The sequence below is a fragment of the Cyrtonyx montezumae genome, unplaced genomic scaffold (genome assembly GCF_038088225.1).
Source record: "Cyrtonyx montezumae isolate F1298 unplaced genomic scaffold, pur_monq_1.0 scaffold_3, whole genome shotgun sequence".
NCBI lineage: Eukaryota > Metazoa > Chordata > Aves > Galliformes > Odontophoridae > Cyrtonyx > Cyrtonyx montezumae.
The window spans coordinates 22,710,686-22,732,311 of record NW_027072034.1 but is presented as its reverse complement, the minus strand read 5'-3'; the positions used below and the strand labels follow the sequence as shown (position 1 = coordinate 22,732,311).

Below are 21,626 nucleotides of genomic sequence, written 5' to 3'. Positions count from 1 at the left end.
TGATGTGTTTATGCTGTCTCAGTCCTCTACCAAAGGGAAGAAGGATATACAGAAGCATTGATCTTTTCAGAGAGTAAAAGGAGTTATTTTCAGTTTCTAGCTTGACTGTCATGATGCAGGAGTGGTACCAGGAGGTCTCACTCTTGGGTTCTAGAGGAGGATATTGGATCCTCTTGTGTTTTATAAGAGGACTGAGATTGCAACAATAATTTTCATTTACAAAATTTTCTTTGGAGGCAGTATGTCCATTTTTGATTGGGAAGAATTCTGGTGTAATACCATAACATGCTTTTAATGACCACCAAACTTTTTTTCTTTTCCAAATGTGTATCCCATTATAGGATGTGCTGATGGAATTGTTGGAGCAGTGTGCTGATGGACTCTGGAAGGCAGAACGCTATGAACTGATTGCTGATATATATAAACTTATAATTCCCATTTATGAAAAAAGGAGAGATTTTGAGGTACTAAATTCATTAGAATTAAATTTGAGTGAGAAAAAACCTTTTTTTTAGTCTAACTACATGAAATATTATATGTAATAGAACAAAAGTATTAAAATTCTCAGTACTGTAACTGAAATGTGAATGTGTTGAAATGTTTCTGTTTTAATTTTAAGTAAATCTGAGATTTTCAAATAAATATAAATTATTAGAATTTAACCTTGCATATTGTCCTGTTGTAAAGGTGCTAAACACACTACTGTTCATCAGAGTAGTCGTTTTAATTGTTATTAACTACAGGAGCATCATTCATAGTTGTTGCAAGATGGGAGTGTTCCTTTTATCCTGTTACCCCATTGTTACTTTCTTTAATTTTTAGAGGCTTGCTCATTTATATGACACTCTTCATCGTGCATACAGTAAAGTAACAGAAGTTATGCATACAGGCAAGAGACTGCTGGGAACTTATTTCAGGGTAGCATTCTTTGGACAGGTGAGTATTACTTATCATTACTGCAGTATGCAGTAAGAAAAACCTTTATTTTATAAGATGTGCTGTTTCGTCACTTTTGCTGATACCATGACATAAAAAGCACAAGAAATATATTCTAAAATAAGTAGTTAAACACTGTCAGTAACTTACTTTGAAATATTTGTCAATTCCAATACAGTTCTTTCTTATTTTCCTCAGTAAATGTTTTGCTTTTTTTTCCTTTCTTCTTTTATTTACTACCTTAAGGCAGCGGTAAGTTTTCTGTAATGTCAGTTCTTAGCAATGCATTGACTTAATGTCTGTAGTGCTACAGTGTGATTGGCAAGGCTGCTTCTTAGATTGGTATGCATTCAGAGCCTCTGCAATTAAAAAAACCAAAACATTAAGTTCCATTTGGAGAACAAACCATTCCTGTCTATGCATCAGTATGCATGCTTCAAACAAATGGCTGTGTATTGAACAGCTTCACATCCTCTAGTATGTGTTTACACTGCATATGTATCAGTATGGTAGCACGCAGTATCAAATAATACACTTTCTACATGCATAGCCCAGTCGTTAATTGTTCAGCTGAGCATGGAGAATTGTAAAGTACTCTGAGCAGTATAACTTTACATGTATTCTGTTGTCTTTTATAACTTTATAGCAATACCAGTTTACAGACAGTGAAACAGATGTTGAGGTAATTATGTAACTGCTTATACAGCAAGCAATGCAGTAAAAACTACTGCATTTCACTGTAGTTTGATGTGGGTATTTTTGTCAATCTAGCTTGTGTTTACATATGATATGTTGTGCTTTTCTCTTTTGTCTGTTACACTTTATGACAAAAATATTCATTTTCTGATTTCAAACATGACTTCAGACATGGCTTTTTGTTTTAAATCAGTCACCCGTTTCACTTTCCATGTAGTCTTTGTAACATTCGGCTATGGCTTCAAAATCAAAGCTCTATGTCACGAAAATAACGAAGTATATGCCACAATAGTACAACACTAAGACATTTTCATACATCAAATTCCTAACTATTGTCAAAATCCTTGCTTGTGGATCACATAGTTGTACGAGGCAACAAAATCTCTGTTTTGGCAAGTGAAACGGTGCTAAAAGTTCACTTTTTAAATAAAAGTGAAGAAAATACTTCGATAGCAAGGGCTTGGCACACCATAAAATTGCAACAAACCTTACAATTTTAACTCTGTGTGTTTCCATTATCTTTCATTCATTCTGTAGTCGAGAATTATTTTTCTTTTTCCTGTTGTTTTTTCTCTTTTTAGTTTTCTTAGGAAACCTTTTTTTAAATTTAGATTGTATTTAATTATTTACATCTGCTTGAAACCTGATATTTGGTGTTGGTTTCCTCTGAACCACAAACATGTTCATCTTAATCATTGTTCAGTGTTGCTTTTTATTTTTTTCCAATTTTTTGTTTACTTTATTGTTTTTTTTAATGCAGGGATTCTTTGAGGATGAAGATGGAAAGGAATATATTTATAAAGAGCCTAAACTCACACCTCTTTCAGAAATTTCTCAAAGACTCCAAAAACTCTACTCTGACAAATTTGGATCTGAAAATGTCAAAATGATTCAGGATTCTGGCAAAGTATGTTTTTTATTCTCTCTAAAGGATTCCAGTGTATCATTTCTTTCCACTGATCCACTTGAAATAATGTGGGATCACTGTCATTTACTCATCCGGTACACAACATGCATGTATAAAAGCTCTGCTGGTTGAAGGGCATAGAAGAATAATCTCCTTCCAACCTCATCCAGTCTGTGATTCTGTTATGCTGTAGGGGACCCTGCTTCATTAGGGAACTGGGAGAAGATGCTCTCCAGAGATCCTCTCCAACCTCAAGCATTCTGTGATTAAGGGCGACCATATTATTACCATGTTCATATTATTGTTGCCAGTATGGTATAAACTGTGGGTCTCCCAAGATTCTCATCTGTTGTCATTTTTACCTGTAACTTGCTCTTAGTTAAGTCAAGGATCTAATAAAGTTCAGTGCTGTAAAAGTGTTATCTACCATCACCTTGCCACAGCCTGGTTAAATAAGATAAAATTTCCCATTTGCTTTTTTAGAACAGAATAGTTCTGTTGGAAGGGATCTTCAGAGATCATCAAGTGCAACTACTTTGGCTTCTGTAGTCTCGCTGCTTTTAAGCTGTGACTGTCATAGGAATAGCTGGAACCTTTAAATGAAAGAGGATTATGGTAACCCGTAGGCTGAGTAGGCACAAGATGCCTTTCTGCATTCCTTTCATTCCCTTCCTTAGCTTGTTCAAGGCTTCAGACTCTACACTGATTTTCTCATAGTGTAATTTCTTGTCTCTTCTGTTCATTGGTCGTTTAGGCAAGATCACAAAGTGCTGTGCTTCTCGACCATTTACATGCAGCAGTAAGTCCACGTGGTGGGCTTCTCAATACTACTACTCCAACTGGAACTTTAAAGGAAAAGAGAACTTATGCAAGGGTTTAATTTCATGTGCTGATGAAATTTATATTGTACTCTGTTTTTCACAGTTCTTCCAGTGTACTCTAAATAAAGGCTTTGAATGTACTGAATTCTTTACACATAATTATAATTTGTAGGGTAGGGTGCCTTTCTATCAACAATGCTGGAATGAATACATAAATTACCACTTAAATTCCACTTAATTTTCACTGAAAAATTGGAAAATATTGCAGATTTTTGTATCAAGCAGCGTGTTCCATTAAAAACTGATAGCAGATGGGAGACATAAGATCTGTCCACATATGCTCCAGCATTTAAACACTGACTTTCGGTGTATATTTGCATCAGTGCTTTCCAGTTTATAAAAGTAAAATGGCTCAGAATCAGGCGGAGATAACAAATGTTGGACGTGGGACTAAAGTGGCAAGTGACAACATTTAGAAAGTTGCACAAGTTTAGGGTGCCTTCTTTATCTAATGAGGGAGGGAAAAAATATTCTTGGTCCATTTAGGGACCCTGTTGGGCAATGATTATAGGAGGACTTATCTACTGGTACTGGAGATTAGTCACCGTTTTTGACAAGGTAAAAATTTGTCACTCTGAACTGAACAGGAAGCCCACAGTGAATGCCCCAGCTTGGGAGCCTCATAGGATGTTGCAACTGGGACAGCCAGGTTGATAAAATTGCCTTCTGGTGGTAATATCTGAACTATATGAATGAATATCTAAAATATATGTTTTTATTTTCAGCTATTAACTTCTTGTGTATTGCTAGTTCTGGTCTCCAGTCTCCTCTTGTATCAGCCATCATGATTTGCCAGCAGTATTTGTTTCTTCATTTTATTTAATTCTCCAACTTCTGAAATACACTATTTACTGTAAAGCACGAATAAAACTATTTTTTGTAGTTTTGCATATGGCAAATAATTATAGCTATATAATTCTATAATATATGCATTATATAAATATACGTTAAAAAGACACAGTGAATGTATCAAACTTCTTAATAATTAGAAATTGAAGTCAGAAAAGTCCATGAGTGCATTAACATTTGCTATGTTTGAGCAATTTACAAACTGAGACCAAATATAATATCTGAAATGTGTGTAACTACAATCAAATCCACTTGATTCACAACGTAACTTCATTTCATTTTTTTTAATGTTTTTAAGGTAAATCCAAAGGATTTAGATTCAAAATATGCATATATTCAGGTTACACATGTAGTTCCTTACTTTGAAGAAAAAGAGCTGCAAGAAAGAAAAACAGATTTTGAAAGGACTCATAACATTCGTCGCTTTATGTTTGAGATGCCTTTTACTCAAGCTGGTAAAAGACAAGGAGGGGTAGAAGAACAGTGTAAACGACGGACTATCCTGACAGGTACTCACTGGGTGGAAATTTCCTTTAAAAGAAAACTGCTCTTCTTCAAACATATTTGCTTCTTTACACTAGGCTTTTCTGTATGTTTTACATTTTGTCTGAAAAAGTCTTTTAGAAGATTTCAGCCATGGCTGTTGAAGTTTACAAGAATTGCAAAGTGTATCAGAATGTTTTAAACAGTGTTTTGTAAAACAATTCTTAAGATGAGTATACACTTCAAACTAATACTCAAAGTTGTTGCACAGAAGCACGCTTACAAATGACCGTCTGAGAATATACAATGGTTTTATAATTTCTCAGTTAAGCATTGGGAAAAGAGAGTGAAATCTATCAGTTAAAATGTTTTCCATATTTTAACCCAAACTAGGCTTTCCATTGGTTTCTTCAAGCAATAATCCTCAAATAGTTTTTTCTTTAGGCTCCAAGAACCACAAATGTGGAATCATTTCATTTGTTCTTGGAAAAAGATTATTTTGTGTTTTGTAACTGTTGAAAGTGTGAGCTTGCGTATCCCTGCCTTAATGTTAGAGGTAAATTGGGCTTATGTGAGTTCATAGAATCAGTCCAGAATCCTTAGAGTTGGAAGGGACCTCTGGAGGCCATGTAGTCCAACTCCTCTGCAGTGAAAAGGGGCAACACAGCTAGATCAGGTTGCCCAGGGCCTGATCCAGCCTCACCTTGAAAGTCGCCAAGGGCATCAACCCCATCACTGGCAAACAGTTCCAGTGCCTCACCACCATCGCTATGAAAGATTTTTTCCTTTTATCTAAAATAAAATATCAGCTTTTTTTTTTATATCAGTTCATATTATCAGTTTACATAGCTAATACTTAAGAGGAAATTATGTAGTTTTGCCATTCTTTAGTTCTTCTCTTTGAGCTATGTGGATGACAAGAAATTCTTTCTACAATTCTCCTATGAATTAAATTCTAATGTTTTTTTTCTTGTTTATTGTTAATAATAGTGATAACAGCGAGGCTGCTGTGTTTTAATACATGTAAAGCTATGCTTATTTAAATTTTCAGTATGTTGTTTTCCTGTGCAAGTATTGTTTCTAATTACATAACGTATTATTAAGGTAGGTGATGAGTTATGTCAAAATGAGATTTTCACTTACAGTTCTATCAAAGTTCACCTCATTCAAATATCTTTTGAAAACATTATTAAACTTATTTTGTCCGTAGCTATACATTGCTTCCCGTATGTGAAGAAGCGCATTCCAGTAATGTACCAGCACCACACTGATTTAAACCCCATTGAAGTAGCCATTGATGAAATGAGCAAAAAAGTTGCAGAACTCAGGCAGCTTTGTGCTTCAGCTGAAGTAGATATGATCAAACTTCAGTTGAAGCTACAAGGAAGTGTCAGTGTTCAGGTAAGACCATACACTTTGCCATTCAGTTATTTTGCTTATTTCTGTCGCTGAAAAAGTATAGGATGATAGGATCATAGAGTCACCAAGGTTAGAAAAGACCTGCAAGATCATTCAGTCCAACCATCCACCTGTCACCAATAGTTCTCACTAAACTATGTTCCTCAACACAGCATCAGAACATTCCTTGAACACCTCCAGGGTCCATGACTTCACCACCTCCCTGGGCAGCCCATTCCAGTGCCTGACCACTCTTTCAGGAAAGTAGTATTTCCTAACATCCAATCTGAATCTCCCCTGATACACCCTGAAGCCATTCCCTCTAGTCCTGTCGCCAGTTACACAAGAGAGCTCACCACAACCTCCCTTCAGGTAGTTACAGAAAACAATAAGGTCTCCTCTGAGCCTCCTCTTCTCCAGACTGAACAATCCCAGCTCCCTCATCCACTCCTCATAAGGCCTGTGCTCCAGACCTATCAAAGCAGCATTTTCCATTCTGCGGATTCAAGAATGTCCAAAGTCAGTAAGATACTTGTTGTCTGTAGTTTTTCCCAGAACAGGAAAAGCAATAGAAATATTTCATACAAACACTGATCACTTGACATTTGGTTCTATGAAAGGGTTCAGATTATGTTTCTGGAAACTATGGTGGTCTGAAACTAGAATAAAATAGTGACTTCCCATCTGAGCTGGAAGTATCACTTTTTACCCAGCTGTAGGTCTGCTCACATTAGTTCAGTGTATTTGTTGCTGGTTTTGTATTTCGGTAAGATACTTAAGGGGATGAAGGGGGAGCTGAAATACAGGAGAAGGATAATAGAAGAAAATCTCACTGTGCAACGTTTTGGGGGTTTTGTTTGTTTGTTTGTTGTTGTTACCTAAGGCAAGCAAGACTGAACATAGTAAAAAGAAATCACCAGAATTGGATACATTATGTGTGAATTTTAGCAAATAGAAATCAATGTGTACAGGTCTTAAGAATTATTTCTTATGAAGTAAGTCCAGGATTACTTGTTTTATTTTTTGGTTTTTTGTTCATTTTTTTTGTTTGATTGGTTTTGTTATATATATATATATATATATATATAATTGTGTTCTCCTGAGAATGGCAGGACACTTTTGATACCTGTTATTGCTAAGACAGTAAGTTAGAGAGCTGACCATGTTTTGTAATTCTTGTTTTTAGGTTAATGCTGGTCCACTAGCATATGCACGAGCTTTCTTAGATGACACAAACACCAAAAGATATCCAGACAATAAAGTGAAGCTACTAAAGGAAGTGTTTAGGTATGTTTGATGGTTTGCTATTTAATAAAACAAATACAAATTCAAGACTGACACAAGGCTTTCAAAAATACTTTTAAATAGCATTTTTAATTACTCATCTGGTTTTTGTATTCCTATTTGAGACCTTTGTTATTATTTTATCTAAATCAGGCAATTTGTTGAAGCTTGTGGGCATGCTCTTGGTGTAAACGAGCGACTTATAAAGGAAGATCAGTTGGAATATCAAGAGGAAATGAAAGCCAACTACAGAGAAATGGCAAAAGAGCTTTCTGAAATAATGCATGAGCAAGTAGGTGCTGAAATGAATTTATGCATTCCAGTCTTCAAAATGTAGCTGAAATGTGAATCCGGTAGGAAGAGCATGTATTATCCATTACTTAGGGAATTGTGTTCATTTTTTCTTTCATTTCTCTTTCCTGTCATGAAATTTTGGAGCTGCATCAGGTTGTGTTTTTTTTTTTTATTATTTATTTTCTACACTGCTTTCTTTACCTTCAGAATTAAATTCTGCTCATTAAAAAAATAAATCTCATTTGTACCAGCCTGATTTTCATAGGAGAGTAAGGTTACAGTAAAGATAAAAAACAAATTTCATAATGTGAAAACATATGTCAAGAATAATTAATATGTCTTTCATTCAGTGATCCAGATACCTAATTTTAGTCTATGTTTCCTAATAACTGTAGGGGAATTTCATCTGCAAGTTTACCCTTCTTTATTTACATTTTGGAGTTGCAAGCATTTACTTCTTTTTCTTTTTACTTCCACAAGTAAGAGTTAAACATCTTTCAGGAGTTATTTCAACACATTTTCCTTTTCACTACAGACAGTGCAAAGAGGAGCCCTTTGTTTCCTTTATCCTTACACCTTACATCCAATATATTAAAAGTCAAACTCAAGACCTACCTGAAGCATTCAGTCTAGTTGGCACTTAATTTATTAATCTTCCTACTTTTTTCAGGATTATGTCCTTAAGTACAGTGATTTTACCTATTTTTTATTTTTGACGTGTCCAAATTAGTCTATTATGATCCAAGAAGCAGCTGCTTAAAAAAGTCATTCTGCATACCTGCATAACAGTTTATGCATATGTGGGAGTTGTCTTTCTTCTTTGCTTGCCTACCTAGTATCCGAAATTTCTATGGTAGTTTTTTTTTTCCATTCAGCAGTTTGTCAGTTGAGTGGATCTCTGTTCACATACTTTCCTGTTTTGTTTCTTTTCTTCTCAAGTACTATGCTCTGAGTAGCTCTGTGCTTTAGATTCTGGTGAAGCACAAGAATACAGCAGGTACACAGGATTTGTTTTCATTCTCTTATTCTTTTGTTACACCACGACAAAGAAAAGCTTACACAAAAACAGCTGTATTTGAACCACTGGTAATGGGGAATGTGGTGAGACAAGGTTTGTAGGGAGTGATGCCATTTTGTCAGAACACACTTTTGTACTTTTTTAGGGAAAAAAAAGGTTATTTCAAATATGAAGTGTTGAATGATTCCTCAAACAGGAAAAGAGCTAACAAAATACAGGATAGTTTGACTATACTTTAATTTAATGTATTGAAAAGCAGAAGGTAGTAGTGGTGTTTAGGAAGGAGAATAACTGATTGGACAGCCAATCAAAATAAATGAAGTGTATGGGAGAATTAGACAATTGTGCAGAAGATCCCTTCAGAAAGAGAGGAAAATGTTTTGGACAGATAGTGGTAATGATTATGAAAGAAAAAAGTAATCTTACCCTGGTGCAGAAAAAAAAGTAAAAGGATATAATGAACACAGGAAGAAATACTTTGAACTCAGAGCAAGTTGCTGATCTTTAAAAAATGTTCATGTGTGAGTTTTCAAAGATTTGATAGTAGGAGAAAAGATGTCATGCTTGTAACTCTAGGAGTGCATCATATTGGATAAAAATAAATAGAAGGGGCAAACAATTGACACTGTAAGACAGTGTGAGTGAAAATGAAATGTGCAGCACTGAGTGCAGTGATGTGTACTGTTAGCCTACTATTGTGGGTCTTATTCAGTTGAATAATTAAAACCTTCTGTGTAAAAAATAAAGAAGAATTCAATTAATCACATCACAGAGGCCTTCACCAAAGCCTTTACAAATATGACCCTTATGTGCCTGCCTGTTGCTGTATTTGGAGAAAATCAGAAAAGGCTTCTCACAGTGTTTGTTCTGTCATTGAAAAAAGCAATAACTAGTAGCTGTCTTACAGTAGCATGGTTTATAAAGATTTGCAAAAAGTTTGGTACGGAAAATTGTATAAAATAATCTTAACTTGTTTTTCTTTTTTTTTTTCCTCTGCTTGCAAATATCAGATGGGATGGTAATTAGTATTCTTTACTTTTGCTCCTAGTTGGTCTAATAGCTATGTAATTCCTTTAAGCTAAGGCTGAGTCTTCATGTTCATCATAAAAAGTGTACCTTGTCCTGAGCAACTTTGCTCTCTCTCTCTCTTTATTCATCCTGTAGGTGAGTAGGTGTTATGAGATGACCCTGCTTGAGCCAAGAAAGTTGGTCAAGGGGGATTCCAACTCAAGCAGTCTGTGATTCTGTGATGTTAAAAATGAAGTCCTTTTGGTGAACTATTGAAAGCTGTGTTAACATGTTTTATAAACGCTTATGTCATTTTGGAACGTTTTGGTAAAAGCATGTTTTCCATTTTAAGATTACTCCAGTTGAAGAAAAGGCCAACGTTATGCCCAATTCGATACACATTTTCAACGCCATAAGTGGAACTCCAACAAGCACAACAGTTCATGGGATGCCCAGTTCTTCTTCAGTTGCATGATTTTGTACAGTATGGTGGGGCTTTTTTGTTGGATTTAAGTTTTTCTTCAGTATGTGGATTTGCTTCACTGTGTGCACACTCAGGATGATACTGAAGCTAAATGTTGGGCACGTGCAAGCTGCATAATGCATTAAAAAGTCTGAGCACACTTAGATATCAAGGCAGACAGCGATAGTCTTTAGAGTAAGTAAGGGAGGCACACATTTTTTATCTTACTGGTAACACTTAGAAGTATTCACAGTGTCATCACAGATGTGCGTATTGAGAAATTATAAAGTTGAAGTTAATTTCTTTTTTGCATTAGAAAGTGTTATTAAGATGAATTGCACATTACAAAACGTGTTGTGGGATGTAATTTTGCAGATATGTAACATTCAGGTGTTCTTTTTTGTGTATGGCACATAGAGATCGATTCCAAGTACAGGAACTATTTTGGGACTAGACAGAGACACTAGTTTTTTGGGTTTAATGCAACTGACAGTAGTAGTTTTTGTACCATTTGGCAAATTGTTGTGCTTTATTTTATACCTTGTTGCATTTTGGAAGTGTGTGAGCTTGGATCTTAAACAACTGAATACAACCAAAGGTCTGTATTAATGAACACGGAGTTATACTAAACTATCAATAGTAGTAAACTGTTATGTACATATTGTTTGTTAATACAGCCCATACAGTCTGTACATAAATGTATTACATTTCTAAGCATTTTTAATATTCATACCAGCTCTTATCCTGCTTTCAGGTTATTGTGAAAACTGGCTCGTTCCAAGTATATGCAGATTTTACTGTTCATTTATTCATGTATATAAATAAGTGCAATATAAAGATGTATACAGTCTTTGCTATGTTAGGTTTATATGCAGTTATTAAAAGAAAAAATACTTTTTTGCCAAAGCAATGGAGTATGTAATTGGTGATTATGGTTACTGTGGTAAATGGTGGTATAATTTAAAGCTTTTTCCATATTCTTATTCTTTTAAGACATTAATTTAGTAATTTTATATTTGGGGGAAATAAAGGTTTTTAATTTTATTTAACTGGAAGCACTGTCCTGCTGTAATTAAACATTCTGTACTACATCTATATTAAAAGGAAAAAAGTAGTTACTTTTCTCACTGTGTGCTCTGGTTTTTATTTTAGGTTTACCCATAAAGGTGTTGAAAGACGAAAGCTTGAATAAAATAAAAACAACTTTCTGCACCTTAAGATGCTTCTAGGGTATACTTAGTATTTCTTGGTACTAAAGGGACTGTAGGTCATCAGTTAAAACAACAGTTTTGGGTCGATCTTGTTTGACCCAAGGAGCATGTTATAATCACTAAAGGATATTTTCACCATTACAGTTAATATGGGGACGTCTTCAAAACTCTTCGTCACGTGACAGTAGCAATCACCTTGCTTTCTGATATTGTTTACTTTCATTTCCTATAGCATGGCCTCAAATTCATATGTTGCCAATAGTCATATAAGGTTTTTCCCAGCTGATTTAATCAGCTTCACACCAGTAGTTTTCAGATTAATGCAAGTGTGAGGTCAGATGTTTTTTCAGGCACTTGAGGAAAAAACACTGCAGTGTGTGGTGATAGGACAAGGGGAAGTGGCCACAACCTGAGGCATAGGAAGTTCTGCACAAATGTGTGTGGGAACTCCTTCCCAGTGCAGTGAGGGAGCAGTGGCACAGCTGCACAGAGAGGTGGTGGAGTCTCCTTCTCTGGAGACGTTCCAGACCCGCCTGGACGCCTACCTGTGCAACCTGGGCTAGGGAGCTGCTGTGGCAGGGGGTTGGACTCCATGGTCTCTGGAGGTCCCTTCCAAGCCCTACAGTTCTGTGATTCTGTGATCCATCTGTCTGGAAGAGTTATTTGTCTGTATACAAGAAAGTGCTTTGAACAGCTGAATAAGTATAACTGAGTGCGCATTTAGTGTATGGAAAAAATTGAATTTGAGGCCTGGAAGAAGTCTGGTCAGGAATTGGCATCGTCCTTCTGCACCAGTCAACATTCTTCAAACAAACAGCTATGGAGGGAGCTGAAACTTCTGATAGAGCTATTAAGTAACTAGTCTTTTATTTTCAATTGCATGAGTTATAAATGAAACTGATAAGTTCTCAAGGGCATACAGATAACTGCAAGAAAGAACCTTACTTAAGCAAAACTGCACTTCAGTGCTCATTCCACAACTCTGAGAAGTCTGTGAACGCTGTGTATTGAGAGGGAAGTTCAGAGCTATATTTGATTTAGTGAGGATTTAGTAGCCACCTTAACCATAATAATATCAAGGAACGTAAGGGGACAGACACCTTTTATAAGTTGGATAATAAAGTGGAAGAGTTGTCAACATTACTATTTAGCTTGTGACAAAAAAAGAAAACTATTCATCTATTAACAGTCCCTTGAGGATTGGGTTTGGGTTTTATTTCTGTTTGCTTAAAACTTTCTCTCATCTCAAGTGACGGACCCTTCTTCTGCATGGATAATTTGAAACATTTCTCATCCCTGTGTGCTAGTCAACTGTAAAAATACATCATAAAACTTGGAAACTATCTATTTATATGTGCCCAGTGTGGTTATATGCCTTGGTTTTATGTGTTTGTTTTTTTAAACCACTTACAGTTTGCTTGAGAAAGACAAAATAGAGGAGGTCACACCCTACGCTAAAATATAGTGTCTGTTTGGAGATAGATACTAGTGACTCAGAACCACGGGAAGAGAAATGAAGCCATGTGCTAACAAGTAAAGCACAAAGTAGCAATATATTGACAAATGTCTGTATTGTTAAAGCTCAGCACTGGATAATTAACTTGCCCTGCGCACTGCAGGGATGAGTGAGGGGAGAACCCACTCATTTTGAGAGAGGTGCTTGAAGTATCACACACTTAGCAGTGAAATATACTTATTTAGTACCCTTTAGAAAACCATTGTGTCTTAACGTTTTGGATTATTACTGTTAAATAATTACTATACATGCATAGGAACCTGTGATCAGAGTGCAGTGGTATTTATTACCAAGTGGCTGCAATAACCACAAAATAAGATTTTTGCTCGCTTTCAGAGGAGTCTAAATCTCAACAGCTCATTGATCAAGGACAGTGGTATAAATCACATTTTTAAAAACTGACAGGGTGGCCTTAAAGAAATGTTATAGATTAATGATTTTTTTTTTTTTAAGTGGAATATTTAAGTGGAAAGAAGAGGAAATAGAAACTGAAGTACTGAATACTAAGGAATGTAAGTACTGAATGAAATACTGAATACTAAGGAATGTCAGTAGAAGAATCTGTCTCGCACAACTGAAGGTAACCAGGCATTTGTCTGAAATGTGGGCTAAGCTTTGAAATAGCCTCATTTCTAGCAGGTGGTTAAGTGTGGAGATATGCTGAAAACGCTTGTGTTCTGTCTGGGAAACAGTCAAGAAAACCCGCTTTTCATGAGAAGGTGATGAAATATTTTATAGATCCCACGAAGTCCAAAAGGAGCTTTATTTCTATGAGGTATTCAGTACCTACAGGCATAAAAATTGAAGCCAAGTGCAGTGAGAGTTGGCTGGTTCTGGTCTGCTAATAATGTTCCTTTGAAAGAGGTTTCAGAGTACAGAAATTTAAGAATTTCCTTCACATTGCCACAATATTCGGAAAAGGCCGTGTGGGAGGATTGTGTTCTTGTTGCCATGGTACCGGTGGGAACCCAGACACTAGGAGATCTATTGTGAGATTCAAATGAAGAGGAACTGAAGATAGGCTTATACAGAGCATGGGCCTGCTCGGACAGCTGTCTTCATCAGCAGAAACTCAAATTTTCATCAACAAAAGAGTTGACAAAATTGAATTTAAGACCACAAGGAAAGGGGAGGTGGTATTTAATCTCTGTCACTCGGGTTCCCTCAGATTTCACCTGTGCCGTTCTCAAACCAAGCACCAAGATGGGTGTTTCCAGGTGGACATGGCAGCCTGCTGCATAGCCCTGTGGAGAGCTGTGGAAGACAAAGAATGCTACCTCATGAGCCTTGCCACGTGCCTTGCCACGTGGGTACTTTGTTGGCAACGACAAAGTTTTTCAGCCAGATGCTGTCTCCTTCAGTTGTTACTGAGTGATCTTCTACCTCAGCCTTGCTTACCTCATCCCCCATAAGCCCCAAGGGAGGTTGCTATCTGTTTCCTCATTTGAGTATCTTTATGGCTGCAGCCTTTCCTCCTGCTGGGACAGCAGGAAGTATTCTGCCATGTGCTGTAACCTTACCACCATCCTCCTGTTATCAGAGCTCAGGTCTTCTGCTGACAAGTCACCAAGCTGCAGCCCTATTGGAGCTCAGGCCTGCTGGTCTTGATGCGGACAGCACATTCCTCAGCATTTACTACTTCGATTGCTGTTATCAGTACATGCTTCAACCCTTGCTACTTCTTGTGCTTCCTCTTTGGTTTGAATGAAGCGTGAGTGGAATCACCCTTCTCAATGGTTTTTCTACAACCCCCTCCTGCAGCCCTTTCTAATCGAGGTGCAGGAGAACAATCTGGCAAACATTTTCAGAGTCCATTGCTGGAAAATCACACACAACTCTGCTAGTAAATATCGGTGTAGAAGCGGTACTATTCAACACTTGAACTGGTAGTACAGAAAGTGCCAAAAATACAAAATAAGAATCATGCCAACTTAAAGTGTGTAAAAATGAAGGTCGCAGTCTCTAAGTGTTGAAACCAGGAATTTCTGAGCATAAGGAGAAAAAGACATAGAACTGTTTTGAGGGATAAAAAAAAATCTTCTGTGGCTTGGGATCCAGGAGAGGTTATTTGGATTGGCAAGCAAAAAATTGAGGAGTGTAAAACACAAGAAGTAACCAGACCAAAGAGCAAGGTGGGTACTGTGTGGCTTTTAAAATCTGGGTAAAGAACGCAACAGCAATTGGATGCTGAAGCCAAGCCAATTCAGATTAGAAACTGAGATAAAGATTCTTAATCCCCTTCAACCATTTCTCAATCCCACTCCAACCACTGCATTCACTACTACTTGTGCTCTGTCCCAAAGGTCTTAACATCTTCTGTCTGATACTCATTGCAGTTAGCAGATGTTATTCTCTGAACTACTTCTTGGTGTCGGCTGTGGTACCAAGCTGAGGCTGCATGCACTAGCTCACAGCTGATGGTCTTTTTTTAGGTCCATGTTTAGCTGAAGCTACGTTCTGAATACTAGCATGAAATCACTGGTGCTTTTTAGCTAATGTTAGTTGCCATTAACTAGCTCCATTTCATAGCTACTTCATAACAACATTCTGGAAAACCAGATGCATGCAGAGTGTAATAGTGGTAGCAACAGATATAACTAATAACTGATAGATATCTTATATAAAGTATTTGTGGGTGATATAAGAAGTGGAAAACTTATTGTTTCAGTCACAGTGCCATTCCTGACCATCCCTCGTGCTCAGCTTCCCCCTCACTGAAGTCTTGTCTCCCAAGAACCTCTTAGCTACGAAGAGCAGAGCCACAGAATGGTGGCCACATTTTATCTTCTGTCTCACGACTGTAAAATACGTCATCTGATGTACAAAATAAAACCCAGATGCTACTATTAAAGCTAAATGGCAGTTTAATAGCACTCCATAATCCCAAGTCATTTTAAAAGTGATCTATGTGGCTCCAACTTCACCCCGATACAAAATGTGGCAGTGCCTGTTGGCAGAATGGGGCAATAGTTTCATAATGTATACAGCTGCATTGCATAACAGCAGAAGTAACAATGCATGTTCCACCCTGTGAGGGAAAAGAGATAAGCAAGGAGCAGTGTATCCCTCCTGCCAGGACTAACCTTTCAGCTTTACAATCTCACTCACGTGCTGGGTCGTTCCCAGCCGTTGTCTTCTGAGGTGCTGCTTGATCCTTGGTCCTGCCTGCCCTGCCATGGTTTCCAGTGGGTAAAGCCTTCCTTTAGGCAGGCTGCCTGCAGGTCTTTCTGCTTGCCAGTCCACCTGCAATGCCCTGTCTCTGAATGCTGTTTTTTCAGTCTTCTCCATTTCCTTGTTCTGGCCAAAAAGCAGTTGTCCTCCCCACAAGCAAGCCATTTAGCCAGAGTCTTACCATGGTGTGGTTCAGAGCAAAAAAAAAGGGAAGTTCAGACTGAGCACTACAGAAAAAAAAAAACTCAAACCCAAACCAGGAGGTCTCATTATGAGTTTGTGTGATCTGATAACAGTAAGAAGAGGAATTGGATTTGGCAGGACCCATGACAAACAGGAACTGCAGAGTTTCTCTCCAGAAACGGTACATAAGTGGAAGAGGAGGATAAAGATGACACCTCGTCTTCTGGCCATGTTTTCTGGTCCACTCAAAGAGAGGGCAGAGTCAGTCAGTCCCTACAGGAGGACGAACATGTCTATGGATGTCTCCCATTGGGACATACCAGTAAGTAGAGGAAAGGTTGTTTGGGGAAACAAGAATAAATAGGTAACCTAATTTACCTGAAAGGAGGTCAGTATGTAGGGGCCCATTCTATAGATACAGCGTAATGTAACCGCTTCTCAAGGAGAGGACGCAGCCAAATGTTTCTGTGATTGAACAAATGTGCAGATGTGGTCTTTCTCCTTCAGGACAAGACATCAGCTATTACTGTAGCAGCATCACGACTTGGAAAAGAAAGCATTTCTGATCAGTATCGTATTTGTAAACATTATAGCAATGTGCTAGTAGTTGGTACTGATAAAGGTCGGTGTTCTCACAACAAGATGCAAGTTCAGGTTGTAAATTTAAATTTGAAATATGTAAGTTTGACTCCAGTATTAAATCAGACAGAAGTGGGCTCTGTACTGCTACTTGCTCCATGTGAAACATCTGTGGATTTGCAGGGATAAACCCAAATTAACTTCTGATGCACAAACTGACTCTCAGCCCCTCCAGCCCAAGTGAGCCGTGAGGCGTACACTGCCCTGCTTTTCTGGTGGTGATTGTAGAGCCTGTTACAGAAGTGCTCAGGTGTCCTACGGCCTTTCCATAACAACTTGCCTTTCCGTTCTCGGCTGCCTATTTTTAGAGCTTTATCGATATCTTGCTAGGAGCGTGTTAAAGAGCTTTGCTCAGGGCCAGCTGTAATCACTTGTTTGTGTAAGAGAGCACCACAGGGCTGGTCTGTTCCACAGCAGTTCCCAAACAAATGAAACCATCACCATTTATTCTGCTTGCATGCCTTTTCCCCGCCTTCTCTTTGCTTTTCAACATAAGTTGTTGGGAAATGTTGCTTTGCATTGATTTTGCATCATGAGGGATTGTTTCCATTATAGAAAATATTTCTGTATACAGTGTATCTGCTGTACAGGTTTAGCAATCTGAAATCTTAGAAGACTTGCCTGGATGTGAGACCACCAGGCTTACCACAGCCCTTTCTGTAAAGCTTGCTTCTTTGGGAAAAGCTGTAGAAGAGAATGAACTACAAACGCTGTAAACTCCAATAATTAGAAGAGCAAACCACGGATGAGGAGAGAGAGAGCCCAGGGCTGGGCAGCTGCAGGTGTCTGAGTAATTTCCAAAGTCTCCTGAAACTTCAGTTGTACCTTCAAATCTCTTAGGTAGCACCGGATAATCAGAACACGGTGTCTGTAGCAACACCACACTTGATGTGCTGTTTCCGTGGTTGTATTTGGTGTTTTCATTCGATTGATCGGCCACTTTGGCCACCTCTTGGTCTGACTTCTTCCACCACGAACACTGAATGCATTTGGAGAGGCAGAACCCCATTTCTGATTTCTGTGCAGGAATACACTCCTTGTTTCTCTCTCTCTCTCTCTCTCAGCGGTCCCTCCCAGAAGAACTCCCATTTCTTGGGGAACTGACAGTGCTGAGGGATGGGGTAAACCACAACATGTTTTCTCTGACATGTAGGAACAGGTTTGTGAAATATTGTATGCAAACATGATGTATTTTTAGGTTGTTTATACTGTTATGTCCTAACCTTACCTTTGTATTGGAAGTGTTTAACTCAGAAGCCTTTGTAAAGAGCAAGAAGCAGTTAGTGGTCTATTTTTTCTTCAAAGTAACACCTTCCCTTAACTGGGAATACGGGTTGAGTAAGTTCAAGTAAGTGCAAACCCTGAATATAATCATAAGAATATAATCACTGAGATCAAAAGTAATGTATCATTTTCTGATTTGAACAGTATTATAAAAAACATAAACTGCCACCCCAAAAATGATGCACAGTGTCACAGGATGTTTCTCCTTGAAAATGTGAGCATCCAGTCTTACATGTGGGGAAAAAAAATCTCTATCAAGGTGTGCACCAATGAACTGTAATCTCCACAACTCTAAGACAGATCACGTCAGTTCCTAAACACCGGGTCACTTTAAGCTGATAGGAAAAAATTCTCCACTCAGAGGCTGCCAGGAGGAGCTGTGGTGCCCCATCCCTGGAGGTGCTCAAGAACAGGTTGGATGGATTCCCAGGCCCTGTGATCTACTGGCTGGCAACCCTGCCCATGGTAGGGGGCTTGAACTAGATGATCTTTGAGGTCCCTTCCAACCCAAGCCATGCTATGATTCTGTCAGTCTTTAACATGTTTCTGAGTCAAAACACAGGTCAGTCAAGAGATGCCAATTGTACTTGCATTTTTCTGTCAACATCATGATTCATTTTGTAAGACTGGTTGCATAAGTTTACAAGACAGTTCATCCTGTCTTTGCAGCTGTTGTCCTGGTGAGACTCTGATGTGCCATCCTTAGGAAAAATTCTAAGTACGGTTTGTTTACAAACATGCTGAAGATAAAACTTTAGAAGATAAGACTGAAAAGCTCAAATGTTCACTCAGAGATAGCAGATCTCAACATGAATCTGAATTTTCAAAGAAAAATATCATTGTGGATGTACAAAGTAAACAAACTATTCATTGAAGAGCAGTGTTAGAGAAATGACACTCAGCAAACCTGCACTGCCCATGGTCACACACTGTACAGGGAAAGGCTTGAATTCCAAATGAGTGCAGGACACTTACACTTCTGGGTTTTTTTTTTCCTTAAATACACTGCCAGGTTGCTTGTTTCCCTCCAGTAGGAAGAACCCCATCGAGGCTTGGCGTTAGGAATTCCCCAGCTGTGCCCTACTTCCCTCACCAGCCACCCTTCATACTCAGCCAGCACTCCTGTTTGCCTGCCCTATGCAGCTGCTGGGAGTGCCCTTACTGGCATACCGGGCCCCACTGGCCCAGCAGGGCATTGCCCAAGGGCTGGCAGCAGCTTTGGGGTCACAGTGCATTTCTGCTTGCCCAGCCTCTCTCCTGGTGCTCCGCATAGACACAGCACAGTGCTTGCACTCCATACCTGCTGTTTTTGGCGTGTGGTGGAAGCTGAGGGCAAGACCACAAGGGTATTTCAAGGCTGGAAGAGATGCTTGCATCTCCAAGTCTGAAATCAAGGCCTTCAGCACCTCCTTGCAGTGGTCTATGCGTTTTCCTCATAGTTCTGCACTTCCACTTCCCCTGTTCAGTCACAGAACAGCTTCCCATTACATTCCCCAGGAGGGAAACACCAGCAGAGCTGCTGTCATGATGCAAGATGGGTTTGAGGAGGAAGTGGAAGAGGGGGAAACCCCAGCAGAGCAGGGACACTCCTTGGTCTTGGGGAGGGCACCCAAATCCCAGTGATACTCGTGTGGGGCTGCTTGCCCCCCCTCCTTGGCAATAAATTACAGGGGAATATGGCTGGTGCTACAGAAAAGACAATGTTATTGGAGAGTGAACGAGCTGGAAATAAACACTCTTAACGATGAGCTATTGACCTCAAGCTGTGTTTTGAGGAAAAAAAAAAACAAAACACTTTAGGCAGAAGTGATTTTACAATGTACTGTGTACCATTAACTTGCTAGGTCTGCACCTGCCTGGTTAACCGCTCGTTGCCACAGGCACTGCTAATGAGCCACAGGTTTCTGGCATCAGACCAGGGCGGCTCCAGGTAAATAAAGCTTACTTTAGTTGCTTTATTTATACAAAGGTCTGAGCCCTCCTTCCTACTTTCCTCTCTGCCCTGCACCCACACACTGTGAGCACAGGCAGCCCGCCAGAGGAGCTGCCTCTGCTCTGGGCTGCAGATGACAGCCGGCCTGCTCCTGAGGGACAGCCCAGCACAGCTCGGCTCTTTACACACACACACCTCTGCTCTGTTTTGATGTCCTCCTGAAGTCACAGGTCTGTATGCTTTGAGGTCAATTTGATATTCAATGGGCACCCCAAGTTCAGAACTCAGTGCACACAATGCCTGGCTGCTGTGGCTGGCTGGTCCTGACCATTGCTGCATGAAGCTAAGCTGTTGCAGACCCACCGTGGTGCTCCCCAGGCCCAAAATCATTGAACATCTAAAGTTAGAAGGGACCCACAAGAATCATGGAGCCCAACTCCAGGCTCCGCACAGCACCACCCAGAATCAAACCCTCAGTCTGAGAGTGGTGTCCAAATGCTTCCTGAAGACTTGATGCCACACCCACCACCCTCAGGTGCAGACCCTGTCCCTAACCCCCAGCTGCCCCTCCCCTGACACAGCTCCATGCCGTTCCCTGTCGCCCTGTCGCTGTCGCACAGAGCAGAGCTCAGCGCTGCCCTCCACTCCCTTCCCTGCCATCCAACCAAGCATTCACTCCGCCATCACGCTCTATCTTCAAGAAATGAAATGAGATACTGTGTTATGGGAAAGGTCACGGGGAGCTCATGTTATTTTCTTCCTTGTCTAAATGTTCATGGTTTTAGTGGGATGCCTCAGTTACATCAGAAAGGGCAGGTTCTCTCTGAAAGGCTTTTGTATCCGCCATCCAATTACTTATCACTTTTTCCTCGGATTTGCAATCTAGAACGTGATAATAACCTTTTCATGGGAGGAGCTGTTACCGATAAGCAACCCATGGTTGCCTACTGCCACTGTGAAGCCCAAAGAAATTGTGGATATGGAAGGAAAACCTTTAGTTTCTGTTCATATTGCAATGAATGTGTAACCTGAATCAGCTTTCACCTTTCGCAGAATCATAGAATCATAGGGGTTGGAAGGGACCTCAAGAGGTCATCAAGTCCAACCCCTCTGCCAAAGCAGGTTCCCTACACCAGGTAGGGACACACTAATAGCTACCTGATGCTGAGCTGCACATTTTCAGTTTCTTTATGCTTACTATTATTCTTCCAATTTGAAATACTGAGCCAGAAACATCTGCCAACATTTTTTTTTAATACGCAGACTGTAAACAAACATTGATTTGTCATTTTAACTTAGCTCCTAGCTCAGGTTCTCGGCCTTTAAATAATCAGTGATTGTTATCAACTTTTCCATTTGAGCAAAGTCGCCTCATCACCTCTCTCTGCCAGGGCCTCACAAAAACAATTGTACCAGCTTCCCCCAAACCTTTAGCTGAGCTCTACTTTGTGGCATTTAATTAATGACAGAGT

At 39.2% G+C, this 21,626-nt stretch overlaps 1 protein-coding gene across 9 annotated transcripts in view; it reads left to right on the top strand.

The window, feature by feature from the left end:
• The window catches only part of DOCK9 (dedicator of cytokinesis 9), a 119,735-nt gene extending 108,394 nt beyond the window's left edge, over positions 1-11,341 (top strand). For all 9 annotated transcript variants that reach the window (XM_065740798.1, XM_065740796.1, XM_065740791.1 and 6 more), the window contains exons 46-53: positions 342-464; positions 823-936; positions 2,393-2,539; positions 4,568-4,778; positions 5,963-6,153; positions 7,337-7,437; positions 7,588-7,726; positions 10,107-11,341. In XM_065740798.1, the coding sequence (XP_065596870.1) occupies positions 342-464; positions 823-936; positions 2,393-2,539; positions 4,568-4,778; positions 5,963-6,153; positions 7,337-7,437; positions 7,588-7,726; positions 10,107-10,229 (1,149 nt within the window). In that variant the 3' untranslated portion in view covers positions 10,230-11,341. The remainder of the gene's footprint in view (positions 1-341; positions 465-822; positions 937-2,392; positions 2,540-4,567; positions 4,779-5,962; positions 6,154-7,336; positions 7,438-7,587; positions 7,727-10,106) is intronic.
• Positions 11,342-21,626: the final 10,285 nt, after the last annotated feature.